The sequence below is a fragment of the Sinocyclocheilus anshuiensis genome, unplaced genomic scaffold, assembly GCF_001515605.1.
Source record: "Sinocyclocheilus anshuiensis isolate Anshui unplaced genomic scaffold, SAMN03320099.WGS_v1.1 scaffold517, whole genome shotgun sequence".
In the NCBI taxonomy this organism is placed as follows: Eukaryota; Metazoa; Chordata; class Actinopteri; order Cypriniformes; family Cyprinidae; genus Sinocyclocheilus; species Sinocyclocheilus anshuiensis.
This window is the reverse complement of record NW_015536535.1, coordinates 2,119,071-2,142,157: the sequence shown is the minus strand read 5'-3', so window position 1 is coordinate 2,142,157 and position 23,087 is coordinate 2,119,071. Positions and strand designations below refer to the sequence as shown.

Below are 23,087 nucleotides of genomic sequence, written 5' to 3'. Positions count from 1 at the left end.
ACAGTGACTTCATTTAAGTTCTGAATTAGAAGTTTTTTTTTTTTGCACTGAAACACAGCAAGCAAAAGGGGTGCAATGCAATATATTACTATAAGAACTAATCCACCATGCTACACGACTAAATACTACCCCCCAACATTGCATGTTTTCTGTGTCTCTTTAATCAAATACACTTGATTCAGATCATCAGCTCATTAGTAGAGACTCCAAGACCTGAAATGGGTGAGTCAGACAAAGGAGATGCAAAATGTGAAGTGTTGGGGGGCTCTAGGAACCACTGCATTATAGAAGGTGTGAATGTGTATCTAGTGCTCAGTTGAAAGGGTGTAAATGATGTGATGCAGGGCGAATCAATATGCCATTAACTACATCACAGTGAGGGTGGAGAAACAGGTCAATAAATTTTGTTATCTTTGTTAATGTACAAATATAATACCATGCCTTAGCCAGGACGTCTTTTATTTTATCTGTCACTTCACTAGTATAGGATGTCTCCCTCATATATTTCTTAATATACCAGATAAAATATTAAAGTCACAATGGAAATCATATTGTTTAGCTTTCGTTTATCACAATATTGCAATTAAAGTCAGCATGAAATGGAAATTCACCCTATTTTCTAAATGCATCTTATTGATCTTATTGTGAATGATTCATTCAGTGTTTTTCATTTAATGATTCAATGTTTTTGAGCTCGTAAATTTTAATCAAACTGTCATAACTCGACCTTCCCGGTTAAATGATAGACTTCTCTCTGGTGATGTATGCTGGACTTCTCCAATCATTTAGTCTATACTTAAACCCACCCTTTTCTCACAATTGACTGCAAGCTCACATTCAGATCAGATCTGCCTCCATCCAAGTGAAACGTTCACTTGGATGTACAGTACATCAAAATACGGAAGAAAATATGTTGCTACTTCTGTTACATTGCAACTTTAAGTGAACATGAGAGAGAATTTAGCCATTTGCTGTATGTCTACACTTCTAACTTCTAACATAAGACAATTTATTAAATAATATTTGAGTTATTTCCTTTTTTTCCTTTTCAAAACTTATAGGTTTCTGCTGTGTCCTCAAATGCCATCCTGTTATTCTTTTGTAAAATTAATTTAACTACGAAAGGGCAGTTCCTTGATGTCAACATCATTTAGGAAGTGACTTTTTTGTAGAAAAGCTACAGCACATCAATAAAAATGAATACATAAATAATTCACTCTCCCAACCTGACCTGTGTGAGTCTCTCTCTCTCTCACGCATATGGAACAACTTCAGTCATAATCCTAATATGGTTTTGATGCATTGTGATATGTATTGTAGCGTGTACATTATTGTGAAGTATTTTAAAAGAATAAAAAGAAACAACTGATGAATATGCTTGTGTATCAATATCCACTGAGACACATAAGAAGCGGAAATATATTTGGAAAGCGGCTCGCTCAGTTGTGTCAGTTTTGTTCTTTCTGGCCACAGTGATAATTCTGGCTGCACCAGATGTCACGAAGAGGTTAGAGTTTATGATAAGAAAGCCAGCGGGGTCATAACGATGAGACAAAAGGAACATAAATTCATGAAGCACATTCCTCTGCCCGCAGGGAAGACAGTCCATGTGACACGGCATCTATGGCAATTTCACCTCACTGCGTAAAAGGTCCCACATGACCTGCTTCTATCAAAGCAGTGCTAAGATGTGGCATATGCAGACGGCAAGAGAGAGCGGGAGGGGTTAAGGACAAAAAGAGGAAAGACACACAGCATATACAAGGTTCAGATGGCCTTCACAGGCGAGACGGTGTTGTCATGGTCCACTGGTCATACACTGATATTGCCTGTGTCAACAGCATGAATAAAGCAGTTGTAATAAAGACTGTTGAGATTTGCTGTTGTTCGCTGCAGAGGGAGGGGTGGCTGCTCTCGCTCGGCCTCCGTTTCTCCCTAAGGCTTGAAAGCTTGACTGAACATAAAGGCAAGGCTGTCAAAACTCGAGAGAGAGTTTGAGGGAGGGAGGAATGGAAAGAGAGAAACAAAGGCGAGGGTGATGTAGGATGGTGTGCAGGACTGTTGTCTTTTAACCTAGTGGGCGGAAGCCATTGCAAAGAAACAGAACAAGGCTGAACAAATTATAAATAAATAGATATGCTGCAAGCTGTGTGTTGGCTATAACAGCGTGTGTCTCTGTGTATATTTATTTGTTCAAGCATGTACTGGGGGAAAGATAACAGTCTGCCACTAACAGCTGAAAACTAGATACAGTATATACATTGCATTGCTTTCAGATCAATCGATTTTTTCTTTAATTGATTGTCATTTTTAATTTTTACTATAACATTACGAAGCATGCCACAATGTCTGGGAATATTTTTGAGTAATGAAACACTCAAGAGTAAAGAGTTTTGAACCGATTCTTTGAAATGGACAGCCTGAAATAATCCATGCGTAGATCTGAGCTGCTATTGATATTTTCTTATTGCTCTCTTACTTGCAAATCATGAAACAAAAAGACCATTTAGATGGTTTTTAGGAACTAAAGTTAATTGTCAAATAAAGAGCACATTAAAACAATGTTTTAATGTATTGCATTGCACTGCATAGATCAATAGATTGTTTTTTTAATTGTTTGGCATAAAACAATGTTTTAATGTACTGCATATTCACAAAGTTGGTTCATTTTATATTGTCAACTACATAATATTGAAAATATTCCAGTTATATAATATATATTAACCTAAACTACTCTGTACCTGAAAGAACTAGTTTTTGCCGAATGTGAATTGGCAAAACACAGAGACATTTCTTTGCTAAAGGCAATGCAGATACAGATAGCATCATGCATATAAATCTGCACTGGAGAGCAATATGAGCGATGATCTCAGTCTGAAGACAGTAAGGGTGACTTCTGAAACCTCATGGTTCTTGTTGCACAGGAATTCATCTTCCATTATCTCTCAGTCCTTTGTTTTCCTGCCTCTTAGAACTGATTTATTCTGCCATTTTGGGTCAGAGTGGACACTCGTTCGATCATCTGAGCTCTAAAAGTAATCCTCTGTCCTCCCTCCATTGGCCACCATTACATGAAATTGATGGTCATTTTTGAGGCAGTGACTGGCAAGCTTTCACAAGCACTTTTAAAGTGGAGTTTAAGGGTGGAGGCATTTTAAAACACAACTTTTGTCCTGCAACTCAATTACCCAAATGGTGCAATGTGAGTAAAAAGCATTCTTTTGGAGGAGTGCCCCCCAGCTCCCTGACATAAAATATTTATCAGGTCTAGACTGAGGAAGAAGGTCTTCAAAACACCAGTTTTGAGATACAAACATAAGTGAGCCACATTTAAATAAAATGGAAATAAACATCATCGTCAGGACAGGATGGACTGGACTGAATATCTCAACTAGCATCTAGGATCTTCCTTCTGACTAATGCTGGTTAATCACGGTCACTTCAGCGAAACAGCTATTAGTAGTTCAGGGGTAAACTCACTACACAACAATCGATTGCAATTACAGACCATGGTATCAGGACTACAGAATGATCAACCAGGAGAACAACCTCAATCCACTGGCCTCAAAGAACCATTCAGTCAAAGAACCATCTCTTTTCTACCTTTTTATAATCTGAAGAACCTTCTTTCACCACAAGAACCTTTTGTGAAACAGAAAGGTTCTTCAGATGTTAAAGGTTCTTTACGGAACCATTTAGACAAAAAGGTTCTTCTATGGCATCGTGAAGCACCTTTATTTTTAAGAGTGTTGGATGCGATTAATCGTTTGACAGCACTAATTATATTTTAATATAATATAAAATAGAAAAATGTAATTGTAATAATATTTCACAATATTACTGTTTTACTGAGCGTAAGAGACTTCTCTTACCAACCCCAAAACTTTAAAACGGTGTTGTACATCTCATTTGCTGCCATTGAAATGAAGTGTATTTACTGTATATCAGCATTATATCAATTACTAGCCACACTGCTTATCAGTATACGCACTGACTGGATGGGCCACTAATATGATTTCACGCCACCTAAAGCTCTGTTTGCAAAAGAAAAGAGATAAGAAAAATCCTTCTGAACTGCCTTCAAATGGTGTGATACAATTTAAGATCTATGTATTGAGCGTGAGACTGAGAGAGACAAAGGCAGGTCTGGTGTTCCCAGCAGTGAGCTGTGTCAGTCTGTCTGTGTGGTTAGCTGAAGTACTACTACGCTCATTAATTAGCTCCTTTGGGAGGCTGGCTGGCTAACGGGAATGGGGGAGGAGGTGAAAGCGGGATGTAAGGGGCTTCTGAGGGGTTGATTGAGGGGGAGAGGGGAGGAGGACAGACACGGGCCCATTATCTGACTTGTCTGCGGTTGAGGGTGCCTGGCATTAGGTGACGTGCATGCAAGCGCTGTACTACATGTACGGTCAGACTCCCAGCGATGGGGCTAGAGCAGCAGTCATTCCCTCCCTCGCTAGATGGCTACATCTGTCCATCAGACTCAGCCTCATCATTAAAACTGCCGGATGAGGTTTTCACATAAATACTCCCATGTACTCTTGTTTTCAAAACTTTTCTTCAGACATGTCCTTCAGTCTCTAAAACTACAGGAGCTCTTTGAGGTTCAGGCTGTTGGCTTTGTGTGTGTATGTAGTCATGTGTTTACCTTGGATAGATCTCTGTAGTTGCTGGGCAGAGTGAGGTCGAGATCTTCACTGTCGTAGTTGGTGATTACCCAGGGGAACACAGGATACTGGTTCAGATCGTTATATGTACGGCCTAAAACACAAGCAGGGTCGAGACTCCTCACACATTTCCTCAAGTTCTATTACCATAAGCATGACTTTACTTCATCATCATGTTCAATGGAATTACAAAGAGTCTCGAATAAAGAAAACACAGAAACTACAGATACTGAAGAAACAGTGATTACAGAGAGCAGAAGACAACTGTTATTTTTAGTTTCAAAGATGTGGCCTCTTTTCAAATAACTTCCAAACTTTGTTAGTTGTCTAACACTATGTCCTAACCAAATGTGACAAGATTCCAGTCTCAGTGCTTTGGTTCAGGGAGGTATCAGTGTGGGCAGAACTATGTGGCCCAACATAGCAAAAAAAAAAAAAAAAAAATTACCAAACAAGTGTTTAGCTAGTCACAGCTGATTAGGACAGAAACCTGGATTAACATGTAAATTTTGTCTCTTGTTGTGTCACATAGAGGTGTTAGGGCAAAGAGTTATTCATTCGTTAGTACATTCAGCTTTATGTGTACATTCAGTGTTCAGGTATCATTGGTTTTTACCAGATATGGTGTTGAGGAACACGAGGTACTCAAAGTTGGAGATCTCTCGTCTTTGCCAGCGCTGGGTCATGTTGGAGGCCTTGTAAAGCTGTTTCGGACTGGCCAGAGAAATCCGTCTGTCAGAAAAACACAAATCACATTCAGAAATTCAAAGAGTAACCTGAAATGTGCATGTCTTTGCTGTTCAGTTGGTTTACAATACATTATTTAATGTGCAATTTCAAATATGAGCACTTGTTTTCAGGATATTTTGTAAATTAATATATGTATGATAAGAAAAATATTGTACAGATTATGGCATAAGCCACAGATAAATTGCAGAAAATCTGATAAAAATACAGGGAGATAGTAAGAGAATCTCTAAATGTTTCTTTATCACTCAGACAGAGAAAAGCTCTTTAGTTTCAGCATTTGTCCAATTTGGCATCACAGTTTCCTCATAATTCTGTGATTGCCTCAAACATTGTTAATGTACTTTCAGAGCACCGTAACATTGTCTGTGCTCATACATTATAAAAAAAAAGACTAAAATCCTATGGCTTTTTTCATACATTACAACAATTCAGAACTTGTACAGCATTTTGCCTGCTTAACAAACACTGCTGGAAATGTATCGACAAAGGACCTCTAAATGGAAAAAACCTAAGGCTGTGCATTTAAAAAAAAAAGTGCCAACTGTTTAATACAACATCTGTATAAATAAAATAAGACACAATATGATTAGCCGTTTTGTTCGTTTGCGCTCCGATGAAAAAACTTCCATAAGAAGCCAATATTCGAATTCGGTGAAGCAAACACAGACAAGAAGACAGATACAAGCAGTGAAACATTCCAGTACTGTTATATAAAATACCACTCTATCAGTCAGATTCAATGACAGGAACTTTTCTATAATTCAGAATATAACCTACATCCAAATCCAGACATGGAACACAGACACACAATGGCCTCATGGGTAATGTGGGAACCTGTTAAATGAACATGCGCAGTGCCAGCAGATATGTGGACACTAAAACAAATGACTCTCCATCCAATTAAAACAAAGCGAAATTAGAGAATTCATCACTGTCACGCAGCATGATTATAGTCATTAGGCCTCTCTGAAGTTTCCAATGCCCTTTGCCCCTCCTAACACAGAGGCAACGCAGTAACAACACTAGGCAAATGCCACACCAATGTTAGCAGAAGGGCATAAGTGAATTCATGGCAGGAGAGGGCTGTCTGTAATGGACAGTACCACTACAATCACATCACACATTCTTTCATTGCCAGGAGGAGACATCCAGAGACCTCTGTGGGATCAATATTCACTATATTCTGTTACCCACATTGCTATTTTAGTTACTTAATTGCAATGAATGTTTACTTTTAATAAGAACACTGATTTAGAAGGATATTGTTATGGAATTTCACTTGTCTAAATTATCTTTTCTTTGGCTGAACTACAACAGCAGCAGTGTGTGTGTGTGTGTGTGTGTTTCCTGTGTTTCCAGTCTGCCCTGCAGGCTCTGCTCTCGCCCCTGTATTTATTTCTCAGTTGGGGAGATAAATAAATGATGTGAATTGTGTTTGTGTGAAGGTAATTAGGCAGTGTTACAGACACCCCTGACACCATACACACATTAACACACACAAACAAGCAGAGTTAAGGCCCGTTCACACCAAGCACGATAACTAAAAAGATAACGATAAAGATATAGTTCTAAAAAATCATTCTCAATGTTAAAGAATGGCAGAGTCCACACCACCACTATAACAATAAAGGCATAGAGAAACAATATCGTTGGAATCACTTTCAGAACAAATTTTTTCAGATGATGAACGATACAAACATTGACATCCAATCAGAATCCATCCTGCTGTAACGAGCTCAAGAATTTAAAGCGGCAGACGAGCGTACGCTTAGAACAAACAGATGCTATCGATCTTGAATTTAGCAAAAATGGGTATTAAGGCCCATTCACACCAAGCATGATAACTATAAAGATAACGATAAAGATATAGTTCTAAAAATCTTTCTCAATATTAAAGAATAGCAGAGTCCACACCACAAATAACGATAAAGGCACAAAGAAACGATATCATTGGAATCACTTTCAGAACTATTTTTTTTCCACCTGATGAACGATACAAACATTGACATCCAATCAGAATCCATCCTGCTGTAACGAGCTCAAGAATTTAAAGCGGCTCCGATCTGTACGCTTAGAACAAACAGATGCTATCGATCGTAATATCGTTATCTGTATAGTTATCGTGCTTGGTGTGAACGGGGCTTTAGGCCAGAAACATATATTCCGGAAGTAACAGTTACGCAAACGTAGAATTGAATGCCTAGCCAACAGATTGCAAGTGCAGAACTGAGTGACCATGAGCAAAGATGGCAGAAAGATAGCAAATCACATACTTTTGGGGGTTCTGCACAAGTTATGCAAGTGTCATTGAGATTAATGGGAATGCTAATGTATAGCTTTCTGCATGTATTATAGATTTCAAACAGAAGAGAAAAAGAGTGTTTACTACTGTAAGTGAATGGTGCAAATGAAACAAAGAACATGCCTGGTCTGAGGAAGGCCAAAATTCGTGCCGACTCCAACTCTGGGGAGACAGTGCACCACCTTTTTCACTGTGGCCGCATCTGGGAAGTTGAACATGACTGCCGCTGTAAGAAGAAAAGTGGAATTTAAAGCATCATTCCCTGTGTGTGAATAAAACAAGCAAACTTTTTGTTGAACTGTTTGAACTGTCATTTCAAAATTATTCATTTTCTAAAAAATAAAAAAATGTAATTATTATATATTATTTTCCTTGATTTTTCCCTCTAAGGTTGATTTAATGCAGGGGTGCCCAAACTCGGTCCTGGAGGGCCGGTGTCCTGCAGAGTTTAGCTCCAACTTGCCTCAACACACCTGCCTTCAAGTTTCTAGTATGCCTAGTAAGAGCTTGTTTAGCTGGTTCAGGTGTGTTTAATTGGGGTTGGAGCTAAACTCTTCAGGACACCGGCCCTCCAGGACCGAGCTTGGGCACCCCGATTTAATGTTAGTAAAGGTTTTTTCCTGTCTTTTTTTTCCACAATAGATCAATAAATGGTTCCCAGCCTGTTTTCTATAGTATAATGATCTCCTCAAAAAATGCATTTTGATGCCTCATGCTACGATCACCTTTAAGATATCACAGAACAGCTATGGATCAGAGCTTACTTCTGTTGGCCAAGAAGACCTCCAGCGCTGTATTCTGTAGCAGATAGCGGCGAGAAAAAACTGCTCTGATCTCTGTGAACTGCCATTTCCCATGCAGACCCTCTGTGTAGGCCAAAATCTGTACAGGAGAGACAAAGAAAAACAACTGATCAAAGATAAATGTAAAAAATTAAGGGGATATAAGTGAGAAAGCAGTGGGGCAGAGGGAAGGTTTTAGTTCATTTATCACCCATAGCTCATGCCCAGGGTCGCAGAGCAGGATTAATGTATATTATTGATCAGTCCTCATGAAAAAGAGATGCTTTAAGCGCTAAAATGACACACACTGAAAAGGTGCAGGAAGGCCACAGTTCACTAAAAGGTAATCAGTACCAAGAGAACTGGAAATCTATCAATATTTGCCCTTCAAGTTGGTGTGAGCGAAACATGGTTTTAGCATTTGCTGCTGCTGCTGCACAACCATCACATTTTTGTTGTTCAGAAAATACAAGAAATGCTGAAAACAACTTTCACAAAGTGCAAGAAAAAAAAACAGTTTTTATATCTAGGGTTGTCTATAAAAGAGTTTTCATACACATTAAAATGCTGCAGATTACTGCGATAAGAGACACTGGAATTCATCTCTAAAAGTTATTAATTTGCTGTTTAATTGGGAAGGGAGTAAGCTAGAGATGTTTTTCAGATAGCAGGAAAAAGACTATGATAAATGCAAATACAAAAAAATAAAATTGATAAATTATAAATTAATATTCATTATAACATTTTATACATTTATTTATATAAAACAAACAAATACATATATGCAACTAACCATATAATGGTGTACAGTTAACAAAGAAATATGCTTATTTTTAAGAAAAGGTAGGACAACACACTTCATATTTGTCATTGCCGATGTGAAACTCTACAATACTTTGTTGCAAATTTGTCTGTCCTTTGGTAGAAGCAACCAAATTAGGCTTCCAGCAATGGCAGGTTTTCATGATCCTGGAAAATGACAGACAGCATCATTTTGCATCTACAGATACTCAGCTGTGACAAACACACTAGTCTTTTCTATAGACTTGTCCTCCATACGCTCACTGTTTTCTTACATTTCTAATTTAGCTTAATTACAAATTGGTTGTTGGGACAGAAGAGGAGAAAAAGACCACCGCACCTGATCTGAGCGGCTCAGATTAGGGCAGATAAACAGCTGAGATTTTCAGACACTTAGATCTTCTAGTACCAAGGCTAACACTGATATGTACTCATTAATGAGAGAAAGAGAAGAGGATAGAAAAAGAGAGATCGAGAGGGCAGCAGCTGTGCTGTGAGCTCAGAGCAATGTCACTGCTCCTGTCTGCTCTGCAGACTCACTTCAAAGTCTCCAGAGTTCAATTAAATGTGGATTAGGGCTGTTCCACCGCCACGGTAATGCTGCCGTTCGCCACCGCAAACTCCCTGACAAGCGGCATGTGAGACGGCCATGCTCTCCTATTTATCTTCCTCATCTCCCCTCTGTCAGGCGGTTGGTATGGAAACCCAAGCATTAATGTGATATCCGATGCACTACCTAACCAAGGTATAATGGAGAAGTTTGAGCATGGAAGATTTTATTATAGCCGAGCGATCACGGATAGTGTCGTAAGATGAAATCCCTTTTTTACCCAAGTGTAATGGATGAACTTCATCTGAAGGATCCGTCTGTTTGCATTGTGCATTAGCAGCTGCCATTGACTGGTAATGAAATTAACCTCATGTAAGCAGTGTTAATGCAGAGAGAGTCCCCCGTCCTCCCACACACCACTCAACATGACACGGCAATATAGCACACACTTCACTATCAGATCATTACCTGCCATTCTAAATGGAAGGAGTAAGAGAGTCAATGTAAATATAAACTGCTATCCATGGGTTTTATGGGTGATTGCTAAGCTGTTGTTTAGAGGCCCAAGTCAAAGGAGACAACCCTCAAGTAGGGTTGTGCCAGTAGTACTAAAATTCTAATGTCAATAATACACTTTTGGGTTAGTTATGTTTTTTTAATACATTTATTTAATTCATGTGTTATTCTGAAATAAATTCAGCAAGGAATTCAAAGTGACTGTAAAGGCATTTATAATGGCCCAAAAGACTTCTATTTCAAATAAATGCTGTTCCTTTGAACTTTCTATTCATCAAAGAAATCTATCATGTTTTCCACAATAAATATTAAGCAGCACAACTGTTTCCAACACTGATAATAATAAGACATGTTGAGTACCATATCAGCAACACTCTAGTGAAAAATAAATATACTAATATGTATTTGAAATACATTTGTTTTATGCTGAGTACACTACAAATACATTTACTTAATTATGTACTGAATAAAAATACACTGCAATTGCACTTTTAGTATACTAAACTGGTATACTTAAAGTCCGCTAAATTGGAACAACTAATTTTGTACTTAATGCACTTCAATTGTGTGGAAATAGGGTAGAAGACCAACTAAAGATATACTGAAGTATATTTGATTGTGCTAAAGTGGAACTATTGCAAGTATACTTCAGGTACACTTTACATATCTTGCATTTTAAAGACTGATATTATTCAAAGATCATACAATCCTCATCAGCAGTGACATTAAAACACATTTAGGCTTAATATTAATAAATTGTGCAAAAGTAGTACTCCAAATAAAGTTTAATTATTATTTTTGTATCAGTAAATAATATTTTACTTTTTTACTAGGGCAAGTTAGGCAAGAAATGTAAACGGTAGTGTATGACCATTATTAAAAATGTATACAATTTTGTTTCAAAGAAATAGCAAATACTGATCTTAAAGGTTCAATCTTTAGCATGAATTTTAGCTATTACAAGTGAGTGCTCGATAATGGCAGTAGTAATAAAAAAAATTAGAAAATAGGCTAAATGAGAGCAACAATTAAATATCCAATATTTGTGCATCACTATCAAAATGTACAAACAAGAACTATTAATAAAAAAAGTTGCAAAGTCGCTCATTGCTCATTCCTTTAGGATGACAGTCATCTGAAAAGGGGACCTGGTGATGAAATTCAGACCGTAAAATCTTGCTGACTTAAAAAGACGACCTTTAACCTGTGGTTCATTCCATCTCTATTGCAGAACTACTTCAACAGTTCACACTTTATCTGGCTCCTGACTCAAACCCTAAGGAATAAAGGAATGATGCAGTACCTTGGCTTGACATGCTGTAGATGGATATGACAGTCTGTTGTGTATCTAATATCTTACTTTTTATATACCTCACATACTACTAGCCTTGCAATGAACTCTATAGGTTCTCTTGATTGTTGTCCAAAAACCTGTTACTAGCGGATATTTCTAAAATGTTGATTATGGTGTGCATTCGTCATGCCATTGTTTCAACAACCTTATGCAACATCACAACATTTATTTTCATCAAGAGTTTCACTGACTTTTGGCTGAAATCTTGTATTGACAATGGAAGTGTCAAACCACTCTCTAAAGTCAACTCCAGCACATCCCAAAGACTTTTAATTGGGGTTAAGGAGGCCTGTGTCAGAAAATGATTTCTTATGCTCACTTAACCACTATTTGAGCACAGTGAATACTGGTATTGTCATCCTGGAATATGGCTATGGGTTACAACTTCTGACATGGTTGTTTAGGAAATGAAAAGCTACACACTGCACCAGCTAGGGTTAAAAGATTTGTTGCCAAACATATAACATGCCAGAAACATATTAATCACTGCAATAATGATCCAATCCTAGACTCTTAAATACTTGCTCATTTAAACAGCAACTTTTTTATGGTCAAGCAATGTAAATGGAAAAGAAGATGCAAAACTTAAAGGGGTCATATGATGCGATTTCAAGTTTTCCTGTGTGTGTGTGTGAGGGGAACAGGGTCACATCACAGGAGAGTGAACTGCCTGTCAGAAATCATAGCACGTCAGCTGTCTTAACCGCGGCTTGTGTACTGCATCATTACTGTGTCTGTTCCCCTTTCGGCTTGAACTGATGGTAAAACTAATGACATTATTTACTGTCTTTACATTTATTTTGAAAGATGAAGCTCGCGATTATGGTAAGGGGCATTACATTTCCGACGAGTGCTTGTGGTGTTCGGCCAATCACAATGCACTGGGTCAGTTGGCCAATCAGAGCAGACTGCGCTTGTCGGAAGGAGGGACTTTGTAGAAAACGAAGCTTTGAGAGAGGCGGGGCATATAGGACCTACAATAATGTACAGTATTTGAAAAATAATGTGTTTTTTGAACATTAAAGCATGTCAACATATTCTGTTACACCAAATACACAAAATAATGATCTTTAAAAAAGCATCATATGACCCCTTTAAGGTCCTTGCACACTGAGTTCGAAATTTTAATATGCGTTTTTCCGTTTTTTTCGTATCCGTCATCCTTTCCTATCAAAATGCTTGCTACGGATGCGAAAACGCAGAAAATCGAACCTGGTCCGAATTTTTTTATGACGGACGAAAGTTTCGGAGGCAGTGTGTAAACGTGATTGACACAACGTGAGGTCGTATTTATTTTTCAACGTGCGAAAATTTCGGACAAAAAATTCGGATTCAGTGTGCAGAGACTTTTACTGTTTATCATAGAATGTTAATAAATTAAAGCTGCAAAACAGCTTTGTCTATGATGAAGAAAAAAACATTTAAAGCTGCTTTTAAAGCCTTTTTACAGACATAAACAATGTTTGTTCCATTTTGTCAATTCTTGTTCTAAATGAAATGTTCTTTCATTCATGCCAAAAAAGAAGCTCAATTTCAAGGCCACGCCGCTGACGCCAAACTGACAACAAAAGGTTGAAGCTGAAAGGGGAGTGTGTACGTATGTGTGTCATTTCAAACCGCTCAACCTGTTAGGATCGAGAGGCAGCAAGTCATTTCTGAGTGCTGTCATTTGTCTCTGTCAGCCGCCGAAACGAGTCTGAGATGAAGAGGGACACATCTCTCAAACACACACTCTGTCCTCTGCCAATGGACCCTGTGTGCGCAAACGACATCCTCCGAGCGACACACACACCAGGGACCACCGCTCCAGAGCATGTGCTCCGTCTCTGACAGAATTGAATGAAATCTAATTGAAAATACCCCCCACCCCAAGCCAAAAAAGAAGGGAAAGGGGGGTGAGCGGGAGAGAAAAAAAGCAAGAGATAGCAAGTGTGAGACAGAGAGCGAGTGAACTATCCAGCACTCTCTCAGAAAGATAAATGAGTCTCTGAATAGCAGTCTCTGTTGGGCAAAGTGTGCACTTGTGTTTGAGCAGTGATAAGAGCGTTCGCAGCCAGGAAAAGGAAACGGCTCTCCTGCCGCTGATAGAATCCCCATCCTCGCTTATAAAATGTGTAATAAACGAGTATTATAACGCTCAATTTGAAGCTTGGCAACCGATGGCATGAAACGCCATGGTATGTGTGAGAGAGAGAGAGTGTTCACACACTCTCAAATGCTGGTTTTTAATGTGCCTATACATCTGCGGAGCAAAATGAGGTGATTGAAGTTCAATTTGTATGCTGTTATTAAGTGTTTCCGCCTGGCTGAGTGTGTTAAAGATTGTGGATGGGACATTTATTATTACCTTTTGGTCAAATGAAGTGGCCTGGGCGATAAGGTGATGAAATTAATGAGGAGGAGGAAGTGGGTGATCCATCAACATCAACATTCAGAGTCAAGCGGACTGGAGATGCAATATTGGAAAACTTGATAGAATTCATGGGAATAAAAGGGAGGAGATATTAGAGAGGGACTGCTGTTACTAACGCATCTGGCCATGTAAATAACAAGCTAGCATGTGCGCACACACGTAGACATATAGCATCAAGCTTATATTAGTCATGAAACACAATTATATTCTGATAGAAAGAGAAAATCATTTGTATAAGAGACTGAAGGCAACTGTAACACTCAAAACATTTTCGGTCACAGATAAGCGTATTCACTTACTCAACACATACAAGTTCTCTCTCTGACTCAGAAGAACATATTGTTTTGTTTTGTTCTGCTTTGTGAGAAATTTTACACACAAATATATTCAGATGTGGGAAAGTATATTTTGGGGTTCCTCTCTAACATTTCAATGCCTTTCAATATAAATATATATTTTTTATCTCTAGGTTGTTGTTTAAAATATGAATAACAGATGCTGAATCTGTCACTTGTAGCTACAATACAAGATTTCTTGTGGTTTTGAGGTTGTGGGCAATTTAAACACTTGTTATGAAATAGAAGTTCAATGGACAATGCGAAAGATTGAATCTTTAAAATATATTATGAAGATTATTTTATCAATCTATCTAGTTGAAGACTGTTCTTGACTCATTCACTGATTCAGTGCTCTGGTATTACCCTACTGTTGAAATGTTTTAGTAAGTAAGATTTTTTTGTTTTTGAAAGAAGTCTCTTATGCTCACAAAGACTGCATTTATTTGATCAAAAATACAGTAAAACAGTAATACTTTAAAATATTATTAGAATTAAAAAAGAGTTTCTATTTTAATATATTTTAATGTTTTATTTATTCCTGTGATGACAAAGCTGAATTTTTGGTAGTTTTTGCCACATGATCCTTCTCAAATCATTCTAATATGCTGATTTGGTGCATTTATTATTAATATCAGTGTGGAAACAGTTGTGCTGCTTAATGTTTTGCACAGTGACACTTTTTTGATGAATAGATGACATGAAATTTCAAAAGAACAACATTTATTCGAAATAGTAATTTTTTTTAACTTTTGATCAATTTAATGCATCCTTGATTCAAATTTTTTTATTTCTTCAACAATAATAACAAATCTTACTGATCAAAAACCTTTTGAGATTGATCAATAATCCAAAACTGTTTTGTGTCAAGCTACAATTCACTTTATTTCTAAATACATACAAGGTTCACTGGACACAAGCTTCCCCCACTACTCTAAAATTACAATTTTTAGATTTATTTTTTTCAGCCTGATTAAGAAAAGCATCAAAAAGCAATTAATTCAGTCTTGTTTTCAGGCTTGTGCTTGAAGACAAAATGTTTTGGAGAGACCTACTGTAAAGTTTAAAAAAGTTAAGGCATATGGAGGTTAGATCCATGTGATTAAAGAGTACAAGAATGTGCCACTATGATGAGTGCTGAGAATCATGGGACTGTACAAGCACATGACCTCCCATTAAAAGCATAAAACAAACCAAGCAAGTTTCCCCACAAACAATAATAATATATCAGATTAGCTTCTGTTGTTATCTTCAAAACATTGTAAAATCAGAGTGCAATATGAAAATATTCCACAGAGAGAGTATAAATGCCATTTTATCCTTTTACATAAAGCCCCAAGAGAAGTAATAGCAAACGGATAATATCAACCGATTAAAATGTCCATGACGTGTAACAATAGTAAATCAGCTCAAGGGATAACAAAAGCAAACTATAAACCAGTAAAACAAACATTAGCAGTCAGCTGCTAAAGCATTTTAGCAGATACATGCATATTTATATGCATGATAGCTGAAATGTTTACTTCTTTAAGTATTCAGGCTGAACATAGTCCAATGGGGATTAGAACTTGCTTTGTTCCTCACCACTTTGTTTGCCAACAGGTTAGCCTTTTAACTTGCTGAGAGAGAGAGAAAGAAAGAGAGAGAGAGTGAGAGAGGAAATCTTGTGTGGATTTAGAAAAGTGTCAAGAGCTATGGGGTTAATTGGAGGAGAAGTGAATCCTTTAGTGCACTTACTCATTAAACATTTGGCCTTTATGTAGAGGCTTGTGGGGGGTGATGGGAAGGACACACAAAACACACTGTAGGGACTCCAGTAAGGTGAAAGTTAACACCCATTTAATGTTTTAAATTGACAAATGAGGGTGTGTTCGGCTCATAAAAATACAGTAGGGCTGTTTTCTTAATGGCTGAAATACTGAATCGCTTCGAATGGTAAAGCGGGTGTATTAGGTTCAAGTGCATATTTGCAACAGCTTCAACTGAGCCAATGTGTCAATTTTAGATTAGGATTTGTCCGCTTTAAAACAAAATGGTTGAATAACAACAAACAAAGGGATTTGGAAGGTAGATATGCTAGATGATATGGTATATTTTGAGGAAATAATGGAGAAATATGATCAAGAGGAGAAGGACTGAATCCCTCCTTCTTCTCTGATTGACATCAATTCAAAGACTTTCTCCATCCTAAGAGGTTTAAAGCGCTTTAACCCCAGGGCAAAGAGGGCAGTCTGGCTCACTGAGGAGCTGGACGGAAGAAAGACAGGATAAAGGTGACATAAGTGAGAAGAAGAGGAGTGTGAAATTTGGCAGACATTCACAAATCGACTGTTTTGCTCCAAGTATCTGGCATTGAAGACAGAAGCAACAAGTGAGAGAGAATGGCTATGTTGAAGAGATGTTGATGATGGGCGTTGCTAATAGACTCCAAGACTCCAATTAGTCATGTTAGGGAACATATTGGGAATATTTGTGAGAATCCATATGACTGAGGGTCTACTGCAAAAGCTGCGTTTGTGAACACTACGTTGGAGAGTGTTGTGAACTAACATCCTGAACACCTCTGAGAAGCATGGAGAAAATCATGTCGACAGCCTTCCCTGTGGTTCAGTCCTTCTCCGAACTCCGAAGCATTCATACGGAGGAGAAACAGCCAGGCCAGGTTTAGATCCCGTCGCATCGCCCACCACTTTCACTCCAGTCCATTGTCACGCCGTTCCTCACTGTGTCTAAGGCAGGATGGCAGAGAAGTGAAGTCCCCCTAATCCTTCTATTGTCCCAGGCCTAATTGGATTTGGAGGAGGAAGGTGGGTAGAGGGTAAAATATATGAACCCCCTTTTAGGGTGCCTAAAGGGGGGACTTTAGTTTTTTCATGGCCTGAAAAGGAGGGATCCTCTGGGGATTTAAGGGATTGAAAGGTGACAGAAGCTGGATTATGTTTTTTATGACTGTGTCTTTAAGCAGGTAAACAGGGAAGCCCATTACAGGGGAAAAGTGCAGGCATGGGTTAATGTTGGGATAGATGCTTGCTAAGTATCTGTAAATATGTTGCTCATTTCTGTGGATGTGATTTGCTGCTGTGAGACCTCTCCAGAGAAGACTTCTGATGCTTCTGAAGAAACACTTGCTGAACTTTCACGCATTTCAACCACGCTACATACATAAACAAGGAGGCTACACATCAGCAAAATGGTTTTGGTGCTGATTCCTGGGTTGCTGGACAATTTTCAACAGTTCTGGGCCCAAAAACCTTTTTTTGACTGATTACATCAAATTTTGTTTAATAGAAAGTTAACACATTTGTCAATTTTGACATTCAATTCTGACATTTCATTCAGATCCATGTGAGTTCTAAACATTTATACTGTTTTACCTTTAAGCTGTGGCTTTGTTTGGAAAATATGACTAAAACCTTTTTTTCTGTACTCAACAAAGTTCTAAATGCATTTTGACAGGAAATTGAGTTTATATAACAGTCAAATATTAGCAACTTTAAAATCTGTGATTAATTGTGATTAACTCTGAAAAATATTTTTACCTAATCGATAGCACTAAAAAACTACAAATGTCTAATAATAAACGCATTTACTGACGTACAAAAAATCGTGCCATGCATTATTTCTGGAATGATTACACAGTCCCATGAACTACCATGTTGGCAACATTGTCATTAAATGTGAAATTTTCACCATTTTGGTCAAAAAGAAGTATAAGCGCAATCTTGGAGTCAACTTGGCTGTTCCATGTCAATCCACTCAAATAGAAAGTTCCAGAGCATTTCCTCATTACTCAGGAAAATGGATCTGCAAAGGCCAAGCCAAGATTATTTGAGCTTTGTCTTTATTTTTAAAGTGCCATCTTATTGGTGTGGAGCACTGTAATACAGACTCATTTACACTGCTGGTAAAGTGGATCAGATGACGCTTGATCGAACTGTCACCTAAAAGAAGCTGTCATGGGCGACTGGCCTTATTGGGTCCCCATGGAGATGCCATTTCAACCAGACTGGATGCGTCATTAACCAAGACTGAGGAGGCGGCAAGAGTTCTGGATCTTCAAAATAAAATTAGATTTATTGATTAAATTGATTTATTCTAAACATAGACAGGTATATCATAGTTAGGGAGAGTAACAAACAAACAAAAAATGAATTAACAATTTAATCATAATATTATTCAAATTCAGCAGTAGGAGAGGACAAAGGTGTGCTTCTAATCTCAGACAAACACGCTCACTCTGGCATCCATGAAGAGTCTCATCCATCTGGCTAGCAGCATATGCCGTGACGTGTGTCAGTGACTGCTCTGCTGAGTAAATGATGGAGAGCAGATCAATCAGGGGACTGGGAGGCCCCAAACCTTCACCCTGTCGGCAGAGGAAGATGGAGCAGCTAGACTCAGGTGCAGGAAACCCACCTTCTGTCTGGCGAAAAGGGACTACTGATAATGGGCTCCTATTGTATGATATACCCAATCTGCTGGTACTTGTGCTCAGTTAATCTGCTGGTACTCTAAGGCAGTCTATGCTTTTGGTCAGGTCATGTATTTGTATATTTCAAGTCTAATTCATCACATGACTTGTGAACCTGCCTTGATAGCTAAAGAATACAAGTCTCTGACAAAGTATCCATATCAAGACTCAAGTCTCTGATCAAGTGCCAAGTCTAGTCTAAAGACTTTCAAGACCAGATCTAAGTCAAGTCTTTGGTCATAAGTAGGTTCTCAAATCTATTTTGTTACGCTGCAGTTTATGTGGTAAATTAATTTAACTCTGACTCTGGTTGGTAAGATGTTTTAATGTTTTTGAAAGATGTCTCTTATGCTCACCAGGGCCACATTTATATGATTTTGAAACAGTAATACTGTGAAAATGTATTGCAATTTGACATAACTGCTATGTTGAAAACAATTGTGCTAGTCTATTTTTTGTGCAAACTGTAGTACATTTTTTCAGGATTCTTTGATGAATTGAAAGTTCAAAAGAAGAGCAATTGTTTCAAATTGAAATCTTTTGTAATATTATGAATGCCCTTACCATACATTTAAGGCAAATTCATGGTAAAGTGCCAAAAGAAAAAACAAACGCTTATGGGTCTAAGACGAGTAATTTTTTTTCCTCTATACCTCAGAGGTTCCATGATTACCCGCTAGTTCTCAGACTAAGCCTGCATAAAATACATATTCTTTAAGATATGTACAAAGAAGCAACCAAATAATGGCTTTCACTGCCATGTCTTCTGACACATTTTGTGTTTGTTTTTGTTTTTTTCAAACCGAGGAATAAATATCAAAATTGTTTTCTGTGGAAATTGACAACATGCCACAGAGGCTAGTAATACATCTTAACTTCAAATGAAACAGTCAAAACCCAAACACAGACCAAAACATCTTCTGCAGGACACAGTCATTACATCAATGTAAAACTGATCCTGACCTTCACCAGTAGCTCTAGAGTAGCACAATACATCTCTCTGAAACATCTCTTTAGAATGATGTCCATCCCAGATCATAAAAACGCCACTGGGGAAAGAAGGCCACAATAGAAACAGACAATAAATTCAATGAAGGATGCAAGTTGGAAGCATGAGGGCAGCTCTCCTTGACTTTGAGGCGCTTCTGTAACAAATCTGTTTCTTCCCTGCTCTCAGCCTTCAATTATCATTGCTGCATCAGTAGACAGGATCAGTGACCTGCTTCATACCGGATGACTTCATCTCAGGAGTAACCTCAGTGAAGCTGGGCGGTATCAGTGCCACAGAGTGGGACATGAAACTGCGGTGTCTGTTTAGCTCACTATTAGGGGACTTAGCAATATCTGGGTCATGATACGATGATACTGCAATTCTTTAGTTATTCAGTGTGTTGTGATTCAAAACGTTTTTCGTTCATCTGCAGTGAGTTAGGGTTAGTGCTCTGTACAATTTTATTCTTGGGCACTGAAGTAATGCCACAATATATTTCAGATTCTTACAGATGTGCTTTGAGTGGTTAATCTCTTTTTTGCACAAATAGAAACATCACAAATGCAATAAATTTCATTCTCGTCATAACAATATCCACAGTACTGTGCGGTCAATTTTTCCAATGATTTGAAATTGTTACCTCATCTTCATTCACCATCATCATCATCATCATCATCTCTTCTAGTAATGAGTTTATACTTATCAAGCCTACAATCAATACTCTTCAATCAATCAAAATATTTAAAAAACTTGGAGAGCTCTGAGAAATAATCTAAGACATATTGCTCTAATTGTTTACCTAACTTATCTGACTTATTTTATTTACTCATTTATTCTTTAGCAAGTATATTCTTTTTGAGCAACTTTTATATTTGATGCATGCCATTTTCTAATTCATTACATCTTCCATGAACTATTATTTATAAGGTATAATGAGAACATGAAGTTGTCGACAGTATACTTAATGTGGACACAAATTAGAAACACATTCAAATATGATTTCAGTCTTTTGAAAATGGCGAAGAAAAACAATTGAAGTGGGAGAGAAGAGAATAAGGCCAGTAGATTTCATAATGATATAATCTCAAGTAACGCAGAATCTTTAATGTTTTCCAGAGACTGTCCTTAAACTTCAGCTTAATTTTTCCAAATTTAAATATTTTTTCCCCATTACAAATTATATTAGTGGAATAACGTCAATAATATACTGATTGACATGAGTTTCAGAAAGTTTTGTTTTATCAAGCTTACATGGGTTCCACAAGTTTGCGATAACAAATCACACACAATTAAAGGGGTCATGAACTGAGAAATCAAAATTCCCTTGATCTTTTGACATACAATAGGTCATTGTACTATAAAAACATGCTGCAAGTTTCAGAACTCAAAACTTTCTCGTTAGTCTAAAAACAGCTTAGATTGAACCCAATCTGCCAAAACGACAGCTTGTGGAATGTGCCACTTTATGACTTTTTTTATGTAATAGTGTGGCTAAACACCGCTTCCACAGAAGATGATCAACACCTGCTTCTACATCACTGCCTGTTTAGCCCTGTCCACCAATCCGTGCATGTAGTGAAAATAACGAGAGAACAAGAGAGAGAGGCAAACACAGGTCTACCCAGAAATCAAATGATAAAGATGCTCCGAAGACAACAAGATGCTGTGTATTGCCAAGTTGTGGAAGTCTTTGCATTGCCTTCCTTCTGACCCTAACATTAGGAAAAAGTGGATTAACTTTATTTTTAATGAAGATCTAGACCACGTCAGTAAGAACTCGCTCCTTTGTTCACTTTATTTCACTGCGGAGATGCACCACGCCTATTCAAACAGAGGGTTCTGATGAGGGGGGTTAAAACAGGACATAAAATATCCAATTACTTCTAAATTATGATGTTTTTTGATTATAAGTGGCCCTCAGAGAACAGTACAAAATAATAAAAAAGGCAGTTTATATGACCCCTTTAATGTCACAACAGCTTTGCTTTCAGTTTTTCATTTTTTATTTCCAGGTTTAAATTGGATTTTCAAAGTGGTCTCAAAACTTTTGATCCTCCCTCTGTAGAAGGGTATAAAGTATAGAGAGAGCGATCCCTTCATCATTCAACACAGTGTACGACTCATCAATTTATCAACTCGTGCAGGACACAGTGTGTAAATGCTGATATGAGCAACAGTCACGGCTGCTCTCCTCCAGCTCATTGATAGTGACAGAGCTGCTGTAGTTGGCCATTTACCTCTGCACAAACTACTTATGCCTAACTGAAAAATCAATAAAATCTTTGGACAACCTGACACTGATCAGCAGCAGTTGAAGGTTGTCTGTAGCAACCGAATGAAGAGGGTGTGAGACCCCGTGTGTGTGTGTGTGTGTGCAGAGCGTCGAGCCACTCCAGGATGTTTGTAGGACAAGTGTAACAATACTTTCCCTCCGTAACATCCCTCCCACCTTCGCTCCTCTCCTCCTACCCAATTAGGTGTGAACGGTGCTTGTCCTTCAGAAGACACTGCCTGAATGGAAAAGCAGTGGACGAAACTGGTAAGATATTTATAAAAGTCATGGAGTAAACAATATAAAATAAGGAATTTATTGTTAATCAAATAAAGTGAATTGCAAGCTTTCCATATTATATTGTACTATAAAACAAAATATCAAACCAATGTGATTTTAGTGCATATGAACTGCTCTAGATCACACAGGTGTCCCGAATCGTCCTAGCAATATATCTATAAAAATATATATCTAATATAACACTACTGTTTTAAATATGTGACCCTGGAGCACAAAACCAGTCTTAAGTCGCTGGGGTATATTTGTAGCAATAGCCAAAAATACAGTGTATGGGTCGAAATGATTGATTTTTCTTTTATGCCAAAAATCATTAGGATATTAAGTAAAGATCATGTTCCATGAAGATATTTTGTAAATTTCCTACTGTAAATATATTAAAATTTAATTTTTGATTAGTAATATGCATTGCTAAGAACTTCATTTGGACAACTTTAAAGGCGATTCAACTTTAAATATTTAGATTTTTTTGCACCCTCAGATTCCAGATTTTCAAATAGTTGTATCTCAGCCAAATATTGTCCTATCCTAACAAACCGTACATCAATGGAAATCTTATTTATTCAGCTTTCAGCTGATTTATAAA

The 23,087-nt window shown here is 37.7% G+C and overlaps 1 protein-coding gene across 6 annotated transcripts in view; it reads right to left on the bottom strand.

The window, feature by feature from the left end:
* Positions 1-23,087, bottom strand: part of LOC107695599 (lipopolysaccharide-responsive and beige-like anchor protein) — a 274,449-nt gene that overhangs the window by 62,099 nt on the left and 189,263 nt on the right. For all 6 annotated transcript variants that reach the window (XM_016495624.1, XM_016495602.1, XM_016495617.1 and 3 more), the window contains 4 exons: positions 8,484-8,601; positions 7,843-7,945; positions 5,284-5,399; positions 4,649-4,761 (listed from right to left, as the gene is read on the bottom strand). In XM_016495624.1, coding sequence (XP_016351110.1) covers positions 4,649-4,761; positions 5,284-5,399; positions 7,843-7,945; positions 8,484-8,601 — 450 coding nt within the window. The remainder of the gene's footprint in view (positions 1-4,648; positions 4,762-5,283; positions 5,400-7,842; positions 7,946-8,483; positions 8,602-23,087) is intronic.